We start from the raw sequence: 21,083 nt of genomic DNA on the forward strand, positions 1-21,083 counted from the left end.
AAGTACTTTTTTAACAAAGCACATTCTGCATAGCCCTAAATCCATTAAACCTTGAGTCAACACAGCACGTCTCTGAGAGCACAGGGTTGAGGCTAGGATTATAGATTAACAGCATCTCAAGGCAGAATAATTTTTCTTAGTACAGAACAAAATGGAGTCTCTTATGTCTACTTCTTTCTGCATAGACACAGTAACAGTTTGATCTTTCTTTTCCCCACATACATCACAGCCAACATAAGCCCAATGAGTTCTAGGGTTTAAATGAGACAGGATATGTAAAGTGGCTTAGAACATTGCCTGCTGTGAGGAAGGTAAAGGGGACACCCTTCTTCCCCATCCTTTCTCCACCGTTAGGCTTCATCTATAGCCAGGGCATCCGTGGTCAACAGGTACAGCATGAATGATGGTTTCAGCCATGGCCAGTGCAGGGAGGACGGTTTTCAGGACCACTAGGGCTGTTCTAGGACTGCTGTGTTCACTTACTATCAGGGCAACTCCCTTCTTCTGTCTACCTCCAAAGTCCAGTTCTTGTTCCACATCCTTTGGGAAACATACTTCACCCCAAATACACAAAGGCTGCCTTCAAACATAGTCACGTTTAAAATTAAAAATGTGGAAAACAAATCTCATTTTCTTAAAGAGACCAAAACTTGCAAGGGTTGGGAAGATGAGATTTTTCATTTAATAGAGTTTGTTCCACCAGAGCCCATTCAAGGATCAACATTACCATCCACCTACCAGGATATGGAAATAGCTTGGATGTGAAGAACGTTATGGCATCCAGTACAACAGGGGGCTACCAGCAGCCAACACTAATGATCACATTCCATACAAGCCCAGATAAACGCCGACAGTGGATATAGAGAATGATGTTTAAATAGATCAAGCGAGAAAGAAACCCCACAGCTAGGTCTCTGAAATTACTTCTTTGAAGCCATGAATGCCAAATAATCCCCCTGGAGGGTATAAAGCAGTTCTTTTTCTCTTTCTAGGGCCCTGGTGAGACACTCCCAGCTCATGCATCAGCCAAATTCCTGCAAATTCATAAAACAAAGAGTTGTGCTGTTCCCACTGTGTCAGGTCCCAGAAGACCCCCGGAGTCCCTCATGACACAGCTATCAGATCACGGAAGGGCTGGCCCACCTCTTGTCCCCAGACAGAAAAGCCCACGTACTTGCTAGTTCAAAGATGGCCCCTCTAGCAAAATAATAGATCAAATGACTGAAGTATTACTTCTAAGTTGTCCTCTCCTGACCACTGGCCAAGAGTGAGAGAGGGGACACAGGACAGTCAAGAGGTGTCATCAAGGATTATTTCATGGGAATCTTGGTGATGCTTCAAAGGCAGACATCAAATAAAGGGAATAGTCAAAAGCCTCCAGGGGAAAAAAAAGTTCTGGAAATAGCAGTGGTGGTTGTACAATATTGTGGATATACTTGATCCCACTGAACTGCACACTTAAAAATGTTCAAAATGGTAACTTTTATGTGAATTATATTTTACAATAAAATTGTTTTCTATTTTCTTTTGAGGTAGGGTTTCTCTCTGTTGCCCAGGCTGGAATGCAGTGACAGGATCACGACTCTGCAGCTTCGACCTCCTGAGCTCAAGCAATCGTCCAGCCTCAGCCTCCAAACAGCCTAGACTACAGGCATGAGCCACCACACCGGCTATTTTTTGTTTTTGTAGAGATGGGGTCTCACTATGTTGCCCAGACTGGTCTCAAACTCCTGGAATCAAGCAATCCTCCCATCTCAGTCTCCCAAAGTGCTGCGATTACAGGTGTGAGCTAACACACCCAGCCAATAAAAATTGTTTTGGAAAAAAAAAAAAAAATCCTCCAGGGAAGTACCGGAGGCTGTGGGAATCTCCCACAGAGTTACAGGGGATCAACTGGACAATCTCCACAGCTTCGTCACCACTCTTTGCAAAGAGAATGTGTCCTTCTTAGGGGGCAGCTGGGGAAGAGCTGGAGTTGGAGGCAGGGCCCTGAGTCTGCCTCCTGGCTTCCCCTTCCTGAGTATTCTCAGGCAAGTTGCTGAGTTTCTCTACGCCTCAGTTCCTCACCTGAAAACAGGCATCATAATCTACTACTGATCGTGTCATTGTTAAGAAAAGATAATTCAATAAAAAACGCTGTTGGCCTGGTGCTATCATTAAGGCCTTGATGGAACAGCAATAAAAGGTAGCTGCTGTTGTTACAACGTGCCCCTTCTTTGCTGAACACAGAGGAAGAAAACACCTGTAAGGTATGGAAATGTGTCCCAGGACATGGCTCCTCCCCTTTTCCCTGAAAAATGTGGCAGGCTCAGGCTCCTCAGCCCTCCCTGTCCACCTGGAAGGCAGCAGAAAGGGACATGTACCCCTCTCTCTCGCAGCGACACACAGAAACCACAGAACCACAGAAGCTCAGACCTGGCGCAGATAACCAGGAAGACACCAGCCCCCTAGCACATCAGTCAGGGCCCTGGCCCCCCAGCCTCGGCCACCGCTGACTCAGCTTAGAGGAGTTGGGCACGTCCCCAGCTGTGTTCAAAGGAGCTTTGTCCAGAAGATTCAATGACTTTCACACATCACTGTTCTCTTATTACTTCTTCATTCACAATCACACTGGGCTCTACAACTCAAGTGATGGGGCCTGGTTCAGCCTTCTGTACTCAGGCTAAGTTGTTTTATTTGCAGTTGGATCCTACACATTTAGCACTGAAAGAATCTTAATGTTCAGCTAATACTTCTCCCTCCCCCCCCAGAAAAGGAGAATGTGAAGTCCACATGGCCCGAGTGGCTTGAGCTCAAGGACACACTAGGTTAGAAAATGGCAGAGCTGAGACCTGAAGAAATTTTTCCGTTGCTGGGTCAGGGATATTTTGCCTCTGGCGGGTGAAATAAAGGCAGATAGATAAGCCTGAAATGGGCTCTCCCCTCTGTATGGCAGCAATATTGAATCTGCACATTTCTATCTTGCCTCATATATACAAACTTCACCACAGGACCCCTGAGTGGCAGGGTAGCCTCTAGGTTCTCTGTAAAGAGACTTCAGGAGTCACTTTCAGCCAATGATTTTCCATCAAGAAGGGACCTACTCTCTGAGGCAGGAGAAGTATGTACGGTTTGCAAAAACCTATTTAATATAAGTTTAGTTGGAAAACAGATGAAAACATGTCAGGCTTTTATAATACAAACTACAGAAAAGAGAACTGGCTCCAAATCCTCTTGGCTGTTAGAAATGAGCAGAAGACAGAAAGCCTGTGATGCGTGTCTGGGGGTAAGGGCTGAACAAAGTCTCATAGGTCCCCATCCCCTACCCTTTTGGTAAATTATGGGGCAGGTTGGTTGGTGGCTACCCAGGGGTTCAGAAGGTGGTCACAGTTGTCAAAGGGAAGGCAGGATGATCATCCTGAGACCTGGTTCCAGCCCTTCCCAAGCACTAACCAAGTGATCCAGCTAGCTCTAAACACAGTGATGGAAACCACTGTTTATTCTGAACACCAACAGCAATAACAAATAAGGGTTTCACAAGTGAGTGAGCAGAGGGCTAAGTCTGAGGAGAGTCCTGAAAACAAGACCTGGAATGGAGATTTTGATTAAGGTTATGTTACCAAAATAGAGGCAGGGCAAGACACGGGCAGATGAAGAAAGGATGACACAAGAGGTTGTCAAGGACAGCCTGTGGTGATGGGTGAATGCGTTATCAATTAAAGTTAATAGAAGGGAGGAATATCTCCACCTTAAAAAAACATCATTCCTTGTAAAGAAAACATGATTTTGTAAATGTTACATAAGCCGCTAGCTCCAAAAATGTGTTGCTGGGTTAGCACTGTTTCTCTCTTGGGTGCAAACTCTGGTGAGCTGGTTTTTTTGCTTGCGTTCTTAGCAGGTAAAATGATTTCTACATACCGATGGCTCTGCAACGGGGGGAAAGAAATGCAATGTTCTGCAATTTAGAAGAGTTCTTGAGCAGGCTTCATCCAGCAGGGGTGTACAGTCCTTAATATTTCAGGCAGCAGTCCATCTGCTGCTTGCTTGGGACTGCAAGTGAGAGAGGGGATGGGAGAGGACAAAGGGGAGGTTTGGGACCACGTTGCTCACCCAGGCACATCTTCCATGATGTGCAGGATCTTCCTCTGCCCTGTTACAGGCTGACATGTGTTCCCCCAATTCCAATTCCTTTTTTTTTTTTTTTTTTTTTGAGACAGTCTCACTTGGTTGCCTAGGCTGGAGTGCAGTGGCACTATCTTGACTCACTACAACCTCTGCCTCCTGGTTTCAAGTGATTCTCCTGCCTCTCAGCCTCCCAAGTAGCTGGGATCACAGGCACCCGCCACCACACTGGGCTAATTTTTGTGTGTGTATTTTTAGTAGATATGTTGGTCAGGCTGGTTTTGAACTCCTGACCTCAAGCAATTCACCTGCCTCAGCCTCCCAAAGTTCTGGGATTACAGGGGTGAGCCACTGCACCCAGTCTGCCCCCCCAAATTCCTCTGTTGAAGCCCTAACTCCAAGTACCTCAGAATGTGACTGTATTTGGAGATAGATCCTTTAAAGAGGTAATGAGGTCAGGCGGGTGTGTTGACTCACGCCTGTAGTCCCAGCACTTTGGGAGGCCAAGGCGGGCAAATCGCCTGAGGTCAGGAGTTTGAGACCAGCCTGGCCAACATGGTGAAACCCCATCTCTACTAAAACTACCAAAAAAATTAGCCGGGTGTGGTGGTGTGTGCCTGTAATCCTGGCTACTTGGGAGGCTGAAGCAGGAGAATCACTTGAACCTGGGAGATGGAGGTTGCAGTGAGCCAAGACCGTACCATTGTACTCCAGCCTGAGCCACGAGAACAAAACTCTGCCTCATAAAAAAAAAAAAAAAAAAAAAAAAAAAAAGAGGAAATGAAGCTAAAATGAGGTAATATTGGGAGCCCTAATTCAATATGATGTTGTCCTTATAAGAAGAGATTAGGATACAGACCCAGAGGGAAGGGCATGTGAAGACGCAGGGGGAAGATGACCATCTCTTAACCAAGGAGAGAGGTCTCCGGAGAAGCCAACCCTATAACACTTTGGCTTTAGACTTCTAGTCTCCAGGATTGAGAGCAGATAAATGTCTGTTGTTGAAGCCACCCAGTCTGTGGCACTTGGTTATAGCGGTGCCAGCACACCTCACATACTTCTCCTCCTGTTCCTCTCCTTCCTGGCTAGGCTGGCCACTTTTCCTCCTACAAACATCTGTTCTTCAGCTCTCAATCCTTGTTTCTCCAATCTCCAAAACTACTGTCTGGCTTTTGAAAAACACAAAGAATAACTTTTTTGCTGTTCCATAAAGATCCACAGGAAAATGTCAAGGAACAAAAGAGAAAACGCCGCCAGAAGAACCCCCTTCTACGTCCAAACACCCTCACTGTCAAGACATGCCAGGATTGGTGTGGGTGCGTGTCGTGCCAGGGTGGAGAGGCAAGCGCATGCCCGGCCTTCCTCTAACTTTAATTTAGGTTTTATAGGGCAGTCCAAAAAGGCTTTCCATCTATAAACTGATAACTATTCACTACAAACTGGTGCCCTAGACCTTCTTCAGTTAACACTGTAACTTCTGATAGGGTCACTTTTTGCAAAGAGGAGCCCACTGAGTAAGGACTTGAAAGCTGTTTTGAATTTTTAGCTAATATTCATCTTCAGTGTGATGTTCTTTCCTTATCTCAGCTTATCCCATTCACTTCTGGTCCTGTAGAAGTAACTCCCTGACTTAAAAGACAGGAACAAAGAAAAGTGCCAATCTGATTAATGAATGGCCTACAGTTTTAAAAAAATAAACAAATCTGACAGCATGAAGAGGGGAAATAACAAAATAAGAGATTACCTGTGATTACCCAATAGTCTCTGGTTGTTTCTGATATGTCAAGGTTGGGATATTCCAGTGCTAAAACAAATAAGAAACATACCCAATTACTTTTATAGGTTTGATCTGTTTCATTTTATTTAGTTAGTTATATTTGAGATGGGATCTTGATGTGTTGCCCAGGCTGTTATTGAACTCCTGGGCTCAGGTGGTCCTTGCACCTAAGCCTCCTGAGTAGCTGGACTATAAGCACGCGTTATGGCACCTGGCTTATTTGAAATTTCGTTAAGGAAAACAGATATAAGTGACAAAAGAGCAAGCGGCTAAATCCTGCTTTGTGATTCTTAAGGATTCCAGGACGTACGAACCAAAATTATCTCACTGTTTAGAAAACTAAAAGACTCAATAAAGGTCCAATTTGTAGATGAAGAGTTTTCTAGGATTTGTGAGTTTCTGCCCTTTCCGTCTTTTCATCAAAATCTTCTGTTCCAACAGAACACCTTTATCAAGACCCACGGCAGGAACCTGTCTTTGCTGTGGTTTTCTCTTAAAAAATCATCGGACCACCACTAACATTGTTAGGAACGATTATCTCGGAGTTTTCCAATGTCAAGGACTTAAGTTTAGTAGCCAAATGCTTGTAACAAAAGGCCCATATTTCTTTACAAGTATGGGGCCTACTGGAGTTGATACATGCAAAGGGATTGGTACATTGCCTCCTCGCATATGGTTAGTGCTCAACAAATCGTAGTTGTTTTCAGAAATAAAAGGATGATGGAAAATGCTGACATGTGACATAATGCCACCTTTTATGACATCATCTTTTCCCTAAAATCCAGAGTCATCTTTCCTTATTATGTGGACCTTTACAAAAGCTTGCCATTAAACAAACATTTGAAAAAAATTCTGAGTGGCTGCCATGTGCTAAGTACATTCATACACATTATCTTGTCTATTTACAGTATCAACAACAACTCCAGAAAGAAATTATGGGACAATTTTGCTAATATGTATTAAAAAATAAACTCGCCCAGTGACCTTGTGAAATGTAAGAATGTTTAAATTTAGGAGTATAAACCTTTCCATCCTTTGGCTACCAAATAAACATTTGGATACAAAATGTAGCCTGCTGCATCTTTGAAGTCTATGCCTATTGCATGGTAATGAGGATTATGTAACTGAAACATTAGAAAAAGATGAGGCCACAAGACTACAGGGACCTCAGCAAGTGAAGTCACGCCATGGACTGCAAATGAGTTACATTATGATATCTGGAGGCAGGGCCGAGCCTCAAGGTCTAGGAACGTTTGCTGATGGCATAAGTGGGAGAAAAACCACAGCAACCCAGATTGCTTAGAGATCGGTTGCCCTAGCAGGCACAATTGTAAGCTCAGAAGGCAGACTGCTTGGGTTCAAACCCCAGGTCCCATGGCTTACTAGCTAAGTGAGAGTGGGTATCTCCTGAAACCTCTTAGAACTTCAGTTTTCTCCTCGGCAAAATGGGCCTAATTTTGCATCTGTCTTATAGGGCAGGTCTGAGAATTAAATGAGATAAGAGAAATGCAAAGGACGAAGGAACCTAGCAAGTGCTTTCTTTGATGTGTACTAAACTTTTCCTCAATTCAATCTTAATGCGTCACATATTTTAGCTATCACTTTATGATAAAGGTGGTAATATGTGGCCTGGCACTATAAATGTTTGCTAAATAGAGAAAGACCCCAGAGGAAACATTTGGGTCCCCGCAGGCATGGCCATACTCACGTTCAGCAATGGTGAGCGGTGGATAGGTGAGGTAGAATCCCACCAGCTCAGCCGACAGCTGGCTGAGGAGGCTGCTGGCGACGGTGCCGTTGAGGAATGTGCTCTGATTGCCCACGACATACACCAAGGTGACTGCCTGGGAGGCATTGGACGTGCTCACAATCTGAATCAACACAGGAGAAAAGGGGAGGGAGACAGGCCAAATAAGACCAGGGTGTGTTTCATGGAGGCCATGGGAGGGGGAGGCTAAGCAGGAGTTGAGGGAAGGAATGAAAGGGGGTCGGGGAAACAGCAAGGAAGAGACAAGAGTAACCGTCATCATTTCTGATTGCTTGCTGCATGCCAGGCAGGGTGCTAAGGGCACATCATCTCATTTAATCCTTACCACAACCCTAGGAGATGTATCCAGTGATGACTCCCTTTCACAGATGAGGAAACCAAGGCCCAGAATGATTAAGGGACCAACACGAGGTCACATGGCTAATAAAGGACGGAGTCAGGATTTGAACCAGGTGGTTTGACTCCAGGTTCTTAATCACTGGTATGTGTATCTTTTCCTGGGCTAAATAGTCTTAGGTTACTTTTAGGATTCTGAAAATATAAAATAGAGCATTGCAATGTTACATTTAAAGAGGGCTCAACTGCTCAGACAGAGAAAGCCTGAGTCAAACTTTCAGGGAATTCGAAAGTTGAAAGGACCAGGAGCGAACAGAGCTGAAAACCAGTCTGGTCACAGGCAGAGTGACAGAACCTAATTAGAAAAGGAATTCAGAGGCCAGGCACAGTGGTTCACACCTGTAATCCCAGCACCTTGGGAGGCCGAAGTGGGCAGATCACCTGAGGTCAGGAGTTCAAGACCAGCCCAGCCAACATGGCGATACCCCGTCTCTACTAAAAAAAAAACAAAAAAAACAAAAAAAACCCCAAAAATTTAGCTAGGCATGGGGTGTGTGCCTGTAACCTCAGCTACTCAGAAGGCTGAGACAGGAGAATCGCTTGAACCCAGTAGGCAGAGGTTGCAGTCAACCGAGATTGCACCACTGCACTCCAGCCTGGGAGACAGAGCAAGATTCTGCCAAAAAGAAAAAAAAAAGGGGGGGAATTCAGAAATATAGAATATGCTTTTTAGAGAGCAATTACATTTCCTTGTGGTCTATTAATTCAACATTGAATGTGTAAAACATCCTATGAGATGGCATGGTTTTCTTTTCACATTTTGTCTAAGCCAGTTTTTCAGTTGCTGGAAAATGAAGCTTTCTGGGTCAATGTATGAACAAAAATATCACACAGATGAGATTTGAAAAATATTGTTAGTAGGAAGTCATTCAACTTGGTGGGGCCTTTTTCTGTGCTGGGTGCCTTCCCTTCTCCCTCTAGATCCTCCTGCCACCCACCCTCTCTGCCCTGTCTGGTGCCCCTGGAGGCAGACCCTTGTGGACAACTCCCATGGGCTCCACTGCCTTTGGGAGGATATGGGAGGGAGGGAGGAGAGTGAGGTCAAAGTATTGATGCCGAGGACTCCCTCCTTGGGGGTCAAAGCTCACTCTCATCAGGCAGCTGAACCTTGAACCCTGCACTCATCAGGTCCCAGCTGTTAGAGCTTTGGGTACTGTACTGCTCCTGCGGTTTCCCCAGAGCCTGCCCACTCTTCTTTCTACAAAGCCACCTGTATGTGAGTGCAGCCTCCCTTTCCTGTCAGGACACTGACTAATACCCTGTCTTTACCAGACCTTTGGATGTTCATATATTAACATCTCTGCCACCTTCCTGTTAAAAAAATTTTTTTACAGGCTTTAAAAAATGATACATAATATTTATCTATATGTAGGCGGTACATGTGATATTTTCTTACATGCATAGAATGTGTAATGATCAAGTTAGGGTTTTCAGGAAATCCATCACCCAGGAAACTATTGAGAAGAGCTCTTCATTTTATTTCTCACTTTTTCCCATAAGTGGGAGATCTTTCTCTCTCTCTCTCTCTCTCTGTTTAGAGACAGGGTCTCACACTGTCCCCCAGGGTGAAGTGCAGTGACCTGACTGTAGCTCACCGAAGCCTTGAACTCCTAGACTTAAGCGATCCTCCCACCTCAGCCTCCTGGATAGCTGGGACTACAGTAGGCACACGCCACTACTCCCAGCTAATTTATTTCATTTTTGTAGAGATAGGATCTCACTTTGTTGCCCAGGTTAGCCTCAAATTCCTGGGCTCAAATGATCCACCCACCCCAGCCTCCCAAAGTGCTGGGATTACAATTGTGAGCCACCACACCTGGTCCCTTTTTAATTGTTTAATCCAGAGCCTATATTCCCATGACTAACAATAAACTGAATCAGTAAGTCTGTTCAACTCTGACTCTCTCCTCTGGAAGTATTTTTGGAATGTGGTTTAGCCTCTTCCCCAAGGCATGAATACCTGTGGTTAAGCATATTCTTTCTGAAGGTACCAAAAAGAAAGGCACTTCTTTCTGAACAATTCAAAAAACTTCACCATACAGCCACCTAAAAAAATAATAACTAAAAAAAAAAAACCAACCATTTCAATCTTTATCTCTATTGTGAACATTCTGTGTTTTACCTCTCAACAAAACCAAATCCTGGCCGGGTGTGGTGGCTCATACCAGTAATCATAGCACTTTGGGAAACCGAGGCAGATGGATCACTTGACCCCAGGAGTTCAAGACCAGCCTGGGCAACATGGCAAAACCCTGTCTCTACAAACAATAGAAAAAAATTGCCAAGCATGATGTTGCATGCCTGTAGTCCCGGCTGCTTGGGAGGCTGAGGCTGGAGGATCACCTGAGCCCAGGAGTTTGAGGCTGCAGTGAACCATGATTGTGCCACTGTACCCCAGTCTGGGAGGCAAAGTCAGACCCTGCCTCTAAAACAAAATGAAAGGAAAACCCAAATCTTCCTGGAGCCCGAGGAAACCTACAAAGTTTGCAATGTGGGTGCCTCTGAATATACTACACTTGACCGGTTAAGTTTTAATTATTTTTTTACTGTGGTAAAATGCACATATAAAATTTAACCATTCTAAGCGTATAGTTCAGTGGCATTAAGTGCATTCACACTGTTGTACAACCATCACCACCATCCATCTTTAGAACCTCTTTATCATCCCAAACAGAAACTCCATACCCACTAAACAACTCCTAATTTCTCCCTCCTCACAGCCCCTGGCAGCCACCACTCTGCTTTCTAGATACCTCTTCTAAGTGGAATCACTTATTAATTTGACAATTCTAGATACCTTTTATAAGAGAAATCATACAGTATTTGTCCTTTTGTGGTTGGCTTATTTCACTTAGCAAAATGTCCTCAAGGTTCATCCATGTTGTAGCATGCATCAGAATTTCCCTCCTTTTTAACATTTTTCTGCATTCCAATCATCCATTATTTCCTTCATTTTTAAAGGCTGAATAATATTCCATTGTATGTATATATGCCATTTGATTATCCACTCATTCATTAATGGACATACGAGTTGCTTCCACATTTTGGCTGTTGTGAATAACGCTACTATGAACATGAGTGTATAAATACCTGTTTGAGTCCCTACTTTTAATTCTTTTTGGTATATACTGAGAAATGGGAGTGCTGAACCATATGGTAATTCTAAGTTTAGTTATTTAAGAAACCACCATGCTGCCTTCCACAGGGAATGCACTATTCGACATTCCCACCAGCAATGCATTAGGGTACCAATTTCTCCACATCATCGCCAACACTTAGGACTTTCTATTTTTTGAGAATAGTCATCCTAATAGATGTGAATAGGTATCTCATGGTTTTGATTTGCATTTCTTTAATGAGTAGTGATGTAGAGCATCTTGTCATGTGCTTAAGTCATCTGTATATCTTTTTTGGAGAAATGTCTATTGAAGTCCTTTGCTCATTCCTTGTTTTTTTTTTGTTTGTTTTTATTATTGAGTTGTAGGTATTCTCTACATATTCTGATTATTAACTGTTTACCAGATATATGATTTGCAAATTTTTTCATTTATTCTATGAGTTGCTTTTTCACTCTGCTGGTGGTGTTTTTGGATGCACAGAAGTTTTTAATTTTGATGAAGTCTAATTTGCCTTTTTCTTTTGTTTGCCTGTGTCATGTCCAACAAATCATTGCCAAATACTGTGTGTCACGGAGTTTCTCCCCTATGTTTTCCTACAAAAGTCCTATAGTTTTAGATCTTACATTTAGATCTTTGATCCATTTGGAGTTATTTTTGGTAGATGGTGTTAAGTAAGGATCCAACTTCATTCTTTTGGGATCACATGTGAATATTCAGTTTTCCTAATGTGTTAAAAAAGACTGTCCTTTCCCCATCAAATAGCCTTGGCACCTTTGTCAAAAAATATCTGACCATATACAAGAGGGTTTATTTCTGGGCTCTCTCTTCTATTCCATTTGTCTAAATGTCTGCCTTTATGCCAGCACCACATTGTTTTGATTACCATAGCCTCGCAGTAAGTTTTGAAATCAGGAAGTGTGGGACTTCCAACTTAGTTCTTCCTTTTCAAGATTGCTTTGGCTACTCAAAGCCCCTTGAGATTCCATGGGAATTTTGGGGTTAATTTTTCTATTTCTGTGAAAAATAATCACTGGGATTTTGATAGGAATTACATTAAATCTTCAGATCCCTTTGGGTAGTGACAATCAATATAAAATCTGCCAATCCAGCCAGGTGTGGTGGCTCACACCTGTAATCTCAGCACTTTGAGAGGCCGAGGCAGGTGGATCACGAGGTCAGGAGATTGAGACCATCCTGGCTAACACGGTGAAACCCCATCTCTATTTAAAAAATACAAAAAAAATTAGCCAGGCGTGGTGGCGGACGCCTATAGTCCCAGCTACTCGGGAGGCTGAGGCAGGAGAATGGCATGCACCTGGGACGCGGAGCATGCAGTGAGCCGAGATCGCGCCACTGCACTCCAGCCTGGGCAACAGAGCGAGACTCTGTCTCAAAAAAAATAAATAAATAAAATAAAATCTCCCAATACATAAGCACAGGAAGTCTTTCCATTTGTTTGTTTTCTTTAATATACTCAGTTTTTATAGGTAAGAAAAGTGAGGTCATTCTTGACGTATACTTGAGAATAGCTCCAAAAATAAGAGGCCTACAGGTTCAAAGTCAGGGTACTGGTCCCTGAAATTCATGCCCTGTCCCCCAATAGAAGCGGTTCCTACAGGGAACACTTTCCTGTCACCCTTGAACTCTTAGACTCCTGTAGCCTCTAACCTCATCTCTTACTTACCCCTCACTCATGCCATGATTCATTTAGCTAAGAAGAACTATAGGCTGATAGAATAGAAAGCTGTTGTTTGCCTACCCAGCATCCATCCTCCCTTCTTGATAGCATCACAGTTTTCCTCGGGGAACCACTTCTCCTCTTTCTTCATGTGTTCTGCATGGGGCTGCCCCACCCAGGTTTCAGGAGCAGTCAGGCCTACTTCATTGGGACATTTAATCTCCTTGGCCAGTTAGTGATCCATAAAGGGCATAGTAGATTCAATGAGAGCTAATCCCAGGAATTTTACTGGAATGACAGCAGGAAAGGCACTTTGGTCCTACAAGACTGTGAGCAACAAGGATGAGACAAATCTGGGGTTGTGAGGGGCCACCCCATGGGAGCCATGGACAATGCCAGTGTAGAGCAAAGCCAACCAAGAAATGAAGAGAGAGCTTGATGAAGACATCATCTAATCACCTGGATACAATTATGTCTGAATAAATAAATATGAACCTTTCAGTTACATGAGCCAATCACTTCCTTTTTGCTTAAGCTTCATCAGCTTAGATTCTATCCCTGGCAACCAAAAACATCCTAATTGAGTCCACTGTAATCTAGTCCCTAATACCAAACCTATACAAGTTTTAAAGTCAGTTTTTCAATGACTCTCTGAGCAAATTAATTAAATATTTACATGGTCTTATTCCACAAAGGAGTCAAGGTGCCTTAAAAATTATATATTATACAATATAAAAGGAAAAGTTATTAATTATAAAACCAGGCCCTGGTGAAAGACAGCCCCAAGGGAACATTAGCATGCAGTTACCATGCATAATACAGGGGCCCTGAGGGTTACTAAGTCCAGGCAACAAATTTGGCTATGGGCTTCCTGTCAGCCAAGGCAAAAATGGAAACAGGGTTAACAAAAACAGTTCCTCCAATTATCCATTCATTTCAAGAGCTGTTTAAATGTTCAAGAGCATCTAAAATCTATTTAGATGTAATCTTCAAACCACCTCCTATCGTCTTTTCCAAGGAAGGTTTGTTACTTGATCTATAAAGTTTCCTCTAATGGCCCATAACTACCATACAGCACCACAAGGAGGCTTCTTAAGGCCAAGGGCAGCTTATCTTGGTGTCCTTCCCAGTGCCTGATAAATAGCAGGCACTCAATAAGTCTGTGCTTCCTGAATACAATTAAAGTATGCTGTGCTGCCAAGATCTAACTAGGCTCATGCACCTGTGAGGATCACAAATCCAATCAGAAAGAAAAAGAGTTGCCACAAGAGAGCTGAGTCACACTCCTTACATAAATCTTCAGTCTGTGACACATTTTTAGATCTTCATCTAACATGAACCAAATCATAATGAGATACTTCCATCTACACTTTGGATGAATCTAGAACAGGAAAGCTGCTCACTCACTCAAGTTAAACTAGGCTTTCTACATCATATTGGCTTTGCCGATAATTCACTTATGCTAAATGTCCATTTTAAAACCACTGGGTCTAATTGCAAAGGCTTTAGTTCAGTAGTCAAAACAGAGACATTGAAAAGAAGAGTTAATTGGGGGGCTAGATGAATGTCATTAAGAAGCATCTGTCCTTAGTGGGATATCTATGTAATTGCAAAAAAAAAAAAAAAAAAAAAAAAGGTCTGAAAAAGGCTTTTGGTGACGTGTCCATTGTTAATCCAAAAAGCTGAGATGCAGTGACCCAGGTGTGATGGTTCATGCCTGTAATCCCAGCACTTTGGGAGGCCGCCAAGGGAGAACTGCTTGAGCCTAGGAGTTTGAGATCAACTTCGGCAATATATGGAGACCCCATCTTTACAAATAACTAAAAAAATTTTTAAAGGGCTGTTTAAAGGTTCAAGAGCATCTAAAATCCTGTCCCCCAATAAAAGCAGCCCCTACAAGGGATACTTTCCCATCACCCTTTAACTCTTAGACTCCTGTAGCTTCTAACCTCATCTCTTACTTCCTCCTCACTCATGCCATGATTCATTTCCCAGGGATTTTTCCTGGGAAAGAATTCCATTGTTTGACACAGGCTTCATTAAGGACCCCATTTCTACATTGCATCGATGTGAGTATAGCATAGTGGATAAGAACACTGGCTTTTGACTCAAGTCCTTCTTCCATTCTTTACTAACTGTATGACTTTCTGGAAGTTTCTTAGCCTCTCAGTTCTCTGTGAAATGGGAGTAAGAATATCTCCGAAGGATGTCTTAAGTATTATGTAGCAAAATATTTGTAAAACACTTAGCACAGTTCCTAGCACATAGTAAAGATTTCAATATAAAATCTATGTGTATGTGTGTGAGTGGGCATATGTGTGTGTGTATGTGTGTATGTCTGTGTGTATGTGTGTTGGCATGTGTCTAAACTAAGGTGACTGGAATATAAGCCAATGCCTAAAATCACAGAATGGGTAAATCTTGGTGACTTAGCCACTTAGAATTGATTCATTTATTCATTTTATATTAGACATTTGACATATACAGTACAGACTAATTCAACTTTTCAAAATAATAAATATATTAGAAAGGCCTGAGAAAGCATCCCATGGGGAAAGAAATATAAAACCCAAACCACAATAGGTGCACAGTGACACAGCATCCCTCCTGTCATGGCCAGATCCCAGACATCCTCACCAATGTCTGAAGTGCAAAGTTACATTTATACATGGCAGCTCTGAAAGGGAAGACCCAAGTCATTTCTTGCCAGAATCTGCATTGTGGTTGTCCGTCAACTACACAGCCTGAAGCACCCTCCTCCCTACCTGAATTGTCAAGTTGCTTTTGGTATTCAGGACTTTCCTCTCGGCATCCTGGAATGCTTTCTGCAGCCTCTGTTCCATTGTCTGAGCAAACTTGCAGGAATGTATGTTGTCTGCTTGGCTCACAAACTGCAGCACTAGAATGAGAGTAGTCAATCAGTGTTCACCAGAGCTCCATGCCTCAGTTCCTTGGATTTAACGGTAGTCATTATATAAAACAGCATGATTTCAGATGAGAGGAATTAGGCAAATAAATAATAAGGCCAGACAAGGTTTGATTGTAGTTTTGAAAGTGGCTCTTAAGATGATTTATAACACAGAGGAATTAAAAGCACGATCAAACCAGAGATTCCCTCCAATGCAAAAGATTTTATGATTTTATCTGATTGGAATATGTAGACATCTGCTCAAAGATTGACAAATCATAATCTAAGACAGATCGTGCCTTCTGTTTCTTTGGAGGGAAGAAAATCAATTGACCTCCATTGCTAAGCTGATTGAGTGTTTCGATTGTAAGAGTTTCTCCACTCCTGTAGGTTACAAACTTTGCAGACCAGAAATCACCAGAGAGTTTGAAAAAAAAGATATTCTAAGACCTAAACTCAGAGATTCTCATTCAGTGGCATCTGGAACCCATTGCTCCAAACTATAGATTTTTTTTTGCATGTTCCACTATTATTAGTATCCACTGATAATATAGAAAGAAATATAAAATATAGTACCTGGTGCTCAAAAGTACTAAGTACGTAAATTGGGAAGGAAGGCTCCTATGATAGAACATTTCTAGCAAATCTAGGGTTGGAAGAGTTTAGGCTCATGTGCAAGGAACTTCGACATTTGATGAGCAGGACCCCTGGAAGAAGACTCACAGGGTCTTTAAAAAATGACACAGCAGCTAGCGATGGAGTTTTTAAACAGGTGCCCACCTGGTACTCCCTGAACCCAAGAATGGATAAAATCCTTTCCTTCCGAGTCACTTGCCTGTTTTCAGCTGGAAGTAGCCTGCAGGCTGGGGATTCCATGGGGAGGCAAGTACTGCCACAGACTGTAAGTTTGGGGTATGTTGCTTCAGGTCTGCAGTGACGTTGCTGACTCCATACACACCCAGCATTTCCATCACCACAGCAGGCAAATACACCAACCTCCCTTTGGTAGCATAATAACCAACTGTGACATTATGAGAATATTCCAGAATGTCCACCTACAAAACAAATGGACCCACAAAACCCATTGTTTATTTCCACAGTACTTTAAGTTCTTCTTGGTATTACTTAGAACCACGGCTGTTAGAAACAAGACTGGAGAATAGAACGTTCTCATTCAACAAATATTCTTAACAATCCTATAAAGCATAATTTGGACTGGCAAGTCTCAAAATATCACAAAAACAACAAAATATAATTTACATCAAATCTTCATGGAATAGAATTGAATCTGTATCTTCTTTATTCTTTAAGTGCCTCGGTATAATCCTGTGACCATCCATTATTATTACCAAAAAGGTAGAGAGGAGAAAGTAGTTCAAAGAGATTTTCAGTGAATGAAATGCTGGGGAAAATCACTTTTTGTATTTCTCATCATTTATGAGAATTAAAAGGTAGAAATGATAGATTAAGTGGGGGCACCTTTGGGGCACAGGTCAAGAAGTAAGTAAAGTGAATTCCTCTTTCTAGAAGCAGAGAGAAGACTCGTTCAGACTCTGTCCTTGGCTTGTAAATTGGTTCAAGACCAAGGCGGGGATGCACCACAGAGAATTTCTCCGACACCTGAATCCTAGGGGACACTGATGGTCTGAGCTCTTTGTCTCAATTGTAGGATTTTGAGGCTTTAGATTTTATTCTTATTTTTTCTTTCTTGATGTTACATATTTACAGTTCAGGTTTTTTAAAAACTTATTTTGGTTTTTATATATTAAATGTAATGTTTATTATAGAATTTGTGTATTTGAAAAACAGAGAAAAGAGTAACATATATAAACACATACATATATGTATGTAGCTCCTTTTTTCCTAAGTTTTTATTGTGGTAAAATACACACAATATGCAATCTACCATCTTAACCATTTTTTAGTGTGCTGTTCAGTGCTATTAAACACATTCATAATTGGTGTACAGCTATCACTACTGTCCATTTCCAGAACTCTTTTCATCTTCTAAAACTGGAACTCAGGGTTTTGTATTGTGAGTGTTTGTTTTTTTTTTTTTTTTTTTTTGGACAGGGTCTTGCTCTGTCACCCAGACTGGAGGACAGTGGTGTGATCACAGCTCACTGCAGCCTTGACCTCCTGGGCTCAAGCAATTCTCCCACCTCAGCCTCTCGAGTAGCTAGGACTATAGGTGTGTGCCACCATACCTGGCTAATTTATATATGTTTTGTAGAGATGGAGGTCTCACTACATTGCCCACACTGATCTCAAACTGCTGGCCTCAAGTGACCCTCCCACCTCGGCCTCCTAAATTGTTGGGACTATAGGCATGAACCACTGTGCCCGGCCAGTAAGTTTTTGACACCTGCTGTCTCCCCATCTTCTTGCATCTCCGTGTGTATTTTCCAAAGGAAGCAAGACAACTGATTTTGCAACAGGATGGGTGTGCCTTTCCTTCCTCCACATTGTGTGCTCCCCCTCAGTTTTTCCTGAAGATGGTGCTGAAGATGATTTTAGGTGGAACAAGAGGTATTTCAGCATGGAACGTGAACACAGCACAAGACGACATTAAATCAACTAAATCACTCAGTGAGAAAGTTATTCCCTTTCAACCCTTCCAATGATCCCAAGGAATAAGTCTCAGTTTAGTGAATATTTGCTTTTAACATTTCTCTAACCCTTGCTAATTCCTTTTTTAAATAAACAAACAAACAAAGGGATACCAGGCTCAGCCTTAGAGCTTTCTGCAAGCAACAACCTCTAGCTTGAATTTAACAAGCTGTTTGGTTTCCACTATTCTCATTCTTACCATTACCTTTTATTTGTGGCAAATGATCTTGATTTCCATTTATGGTGTAATATCAAATGCCTTTTCTACTTAAGTTTTTAAAAGAAAGCCCATTAAAAAAAAGAAAACAAAACAAAACAAAACGAATACTCATTGTCACACTGGCCTGTGATGATATGCAGCAATAGACCAAAACTATAAAAGTAGTTTGAGAATGATTGGAGATTAGTGAAAATTGTATCAGGCAACTAAATGGAAATATTCACCTTTTCAACTTCCCATAAAGTTTCTGGTGCAGAAATCATAAGAGCCTTTCATAGAATGCATTTCTTTCTTTTTTTTCTTTTTTAGAAATATATAAAAGAGATCGACAATGACCAATAAAGTATGTGCCAAATCTCCTTTCTAGTCCTCGGTGTTGATGGGAGGGAAGGGGGTCGGTAAGCTGACTGCAGCTGTAGGACAGAACATCAAAAGAAGAAGCCAGAGCAATAGTATTTAGTGGTGCAAATGGGAGACTACTGACTGCCAACTGCATTTACTGTTTGAAAACTTGGAATCAAACCCAAAGATGTAAAGTGAAGCTTCCATCTCTTAGATAAGCCGTCAAAATCAGCCAGCACTCATTAAACAGTACTTGGCATTAAAAGAAAAAATGTTTACTTCCCTGTCTGCAGTGGGCAATTTAAGCAAAGTCAGACTCGATTTACAGGTCAGGGTAATTTTTGTTTTTTTTTTTTTTTTTTTTTTTTGAGACGGAGTCTTGCTCTGTTGCCCAGGCTGGAGTGCAGTGGCCAGATCTCGGCTCACTGCAAGCTCCGCCTCCCGGGTTCACGCCATTCTCCTGCCTCAGCCTCCCGAGTAGCTGGGACTACAGGCACCCGCCACCTCGCCCGGCTAGTTTTTTGTAATATTTAGTAGAGACGGGGTTTCACCGTGTTAGCCAGGATGGTCTCGATCTCCTGACCTCGTGATCCACCCGTCTCCGCCTCCCAAAGTGCTGGGATTACAGGCTTGAGCCACCGCGCCCGGCCAAGTCAGGGTAATTTTTGAATGTCCAGAAATAAATCACTCTTTATGATAGTGACAAAAATAAGGGGAAAAGCAAAGGAGAGTTTTCTAGAGAATAACATGAACAATGTAAATACTTTCCCCAAACGATGGGATAATGGGATGGTTTAAAACAATATATCCAGGCTTGTTTGTTTGTTTTTGAGGCAGAGACTCACTCTGTCGGCCAGGCTGGAGTGCAGTGGCACGATCTCAGCTCACTGCAACCTCCACCTCCCGGATTCAAGCGATTCTCCTGCCTCAGTCTCCAAGTAGCTAGGAGGCACCCACCACCACGTCCAGTTAATTTTTGTATTTTTAGTAGAGACGGGGTTTCACCATGTTGCCAGGCTGGTCTCGAACTCCTGACCTCAAGTGATTGCCCACCTCGGCCTTCCAAAGTGTTAGGATTATAGATGTGAGCCACACACCTGGCCAATATATCCAATCTTTAAAAAGAAATCTAGACATAAAGCAATGAGTCTCCATTTTCCATCTCAAAACTCGACCTTTTTCTTGAGCCACTACACATTAGCTAGTTGTCAAAGTGATGACAGATTCTACTTCTGGCCAGTGTTGTTATGATGTCTAGAAAGGAGGAAAACAATCTCAACATATTCTAGACCCAAGAGCCAGACTGTAATGGATTAGCTTGGTTACAAAGCAAAGCACTTACGTGAGCTGAGACATCGTTCTGGTGGAAAGCCTTCCGCAATGCCTGTGTGAGCCCTTTGGTGATACTGAACTTCAAGGATTCACTGATCTGTGCTCTCCTTTGGGTGAGAAAGAGAACTGTGGAGCAAAATAGAAGCATGGCAATCAGCAAACCTCATCATTCACTTGCCCTCCGCTCCTCCCAGCCGCCACCTTCTGCAAGTTCTGGGCAGAGATGGTAAGCACAGGGCCATCAGTGACAGGGTGGGCTGGGCTGGTAGCTCTGTGGGTCCTGCTAAAGTCCTAAGAAGGCCCTAGCCATTTGTGTGACCCAAGTAGAGAGAGAGCTGATACGCTGGTGGCATTTCATTCCTGACAGATGCTGCCTCTGACTTTGAAAGCTGGCTCGACAGTGCATGCAATGAAATTCCTGCAACAACATTCACGGACAGCCTCCTTAGGTGCAGGCCCTGAGCTCAGTGCTGCAGCCTCAAACCACCTTGGATTAGGAAGGTGCCATCCCTGTCTTACAAGTGGGATGGAGACACAGGACAGAGAATAGGCATTTGGGATCGAAAGTGACAGGTGTCGTTTGAACGGAAGCCTAGGACGCTGCCAGAGCTCCTAGGAGCACCCAGCCCTGAATTTGGTAAAGGGGTGGGGATCAGGGAAAACTTCCATCAGAACTGATGCTTCAGCTAAGTTCTGAAGGATCACAAGAGTAAAATTTGACAAGGGGGAAGAGCAGAGGGAGTACCAAGCGCAAAGGCGCAGGGGAAAGAAGCAAAATATTTCAGTGGACAGTGGTTCCCTCTTAGCTACAGTGTTGCTTTCCATGGTTTTA

At 42.7% G+C, this 21,083-nt stretch overlaps 1 protein-coding gene across 3 annotated transcripts in view; it reads right to left on the reverse strand.

Annotated features, from left to right (window-relative positions):
* Positions 1-21,083, reverse strand: part of KIAA1549L (KIAA1549 like) — a 289,089-nt gene that overhangs the window by 97,023 nt on the left and 170,983 nt on the right. For all 3 annotated transcript variants that reach the window (XM_073017450.1, XM_008002531.3, XM_073017434.1), the window contains exons 4-8: positions 20,262-20,377; positions 16,583-16,802; positions 15,605-15,738; positions 7,587-7,749; positions 5,846-5,905 (exon numbers count right to left, since the gene is read on the reverse strand). In XM_073017450.1, the coding sequence (XP_072873551.1) occupies positions 5,846-5,905; positions 7,587-7,749; positions 15,605-15,738; positions 16,583-16,802; positions 20,262-20,377 (693 nt within the window). The remainder of the gene's footprint in view (positions 1-5,845; positions 5,906-7,586; positions 7,750-15,604; positions 15,739-16,582; positions 16,803-20,261; positions 20,378-21,083) is intronic.

Source organism: Chlorocebus sabaeus, chromosome 1, assembly GCF_047675955.1.
Source record: "Chlorocebus sabaeus isolate Y175 chromosome 1, mChlSab1.0.hap1, whole genome shotgun sequence".
Taxonomy (NCBI): domain Eukaryota; kingdom Metazoa; phylum Chordata; class Mammalia; order Primates; family Cercopithecidae; genus Chlorocebus; species Chlorocebus sabaeus.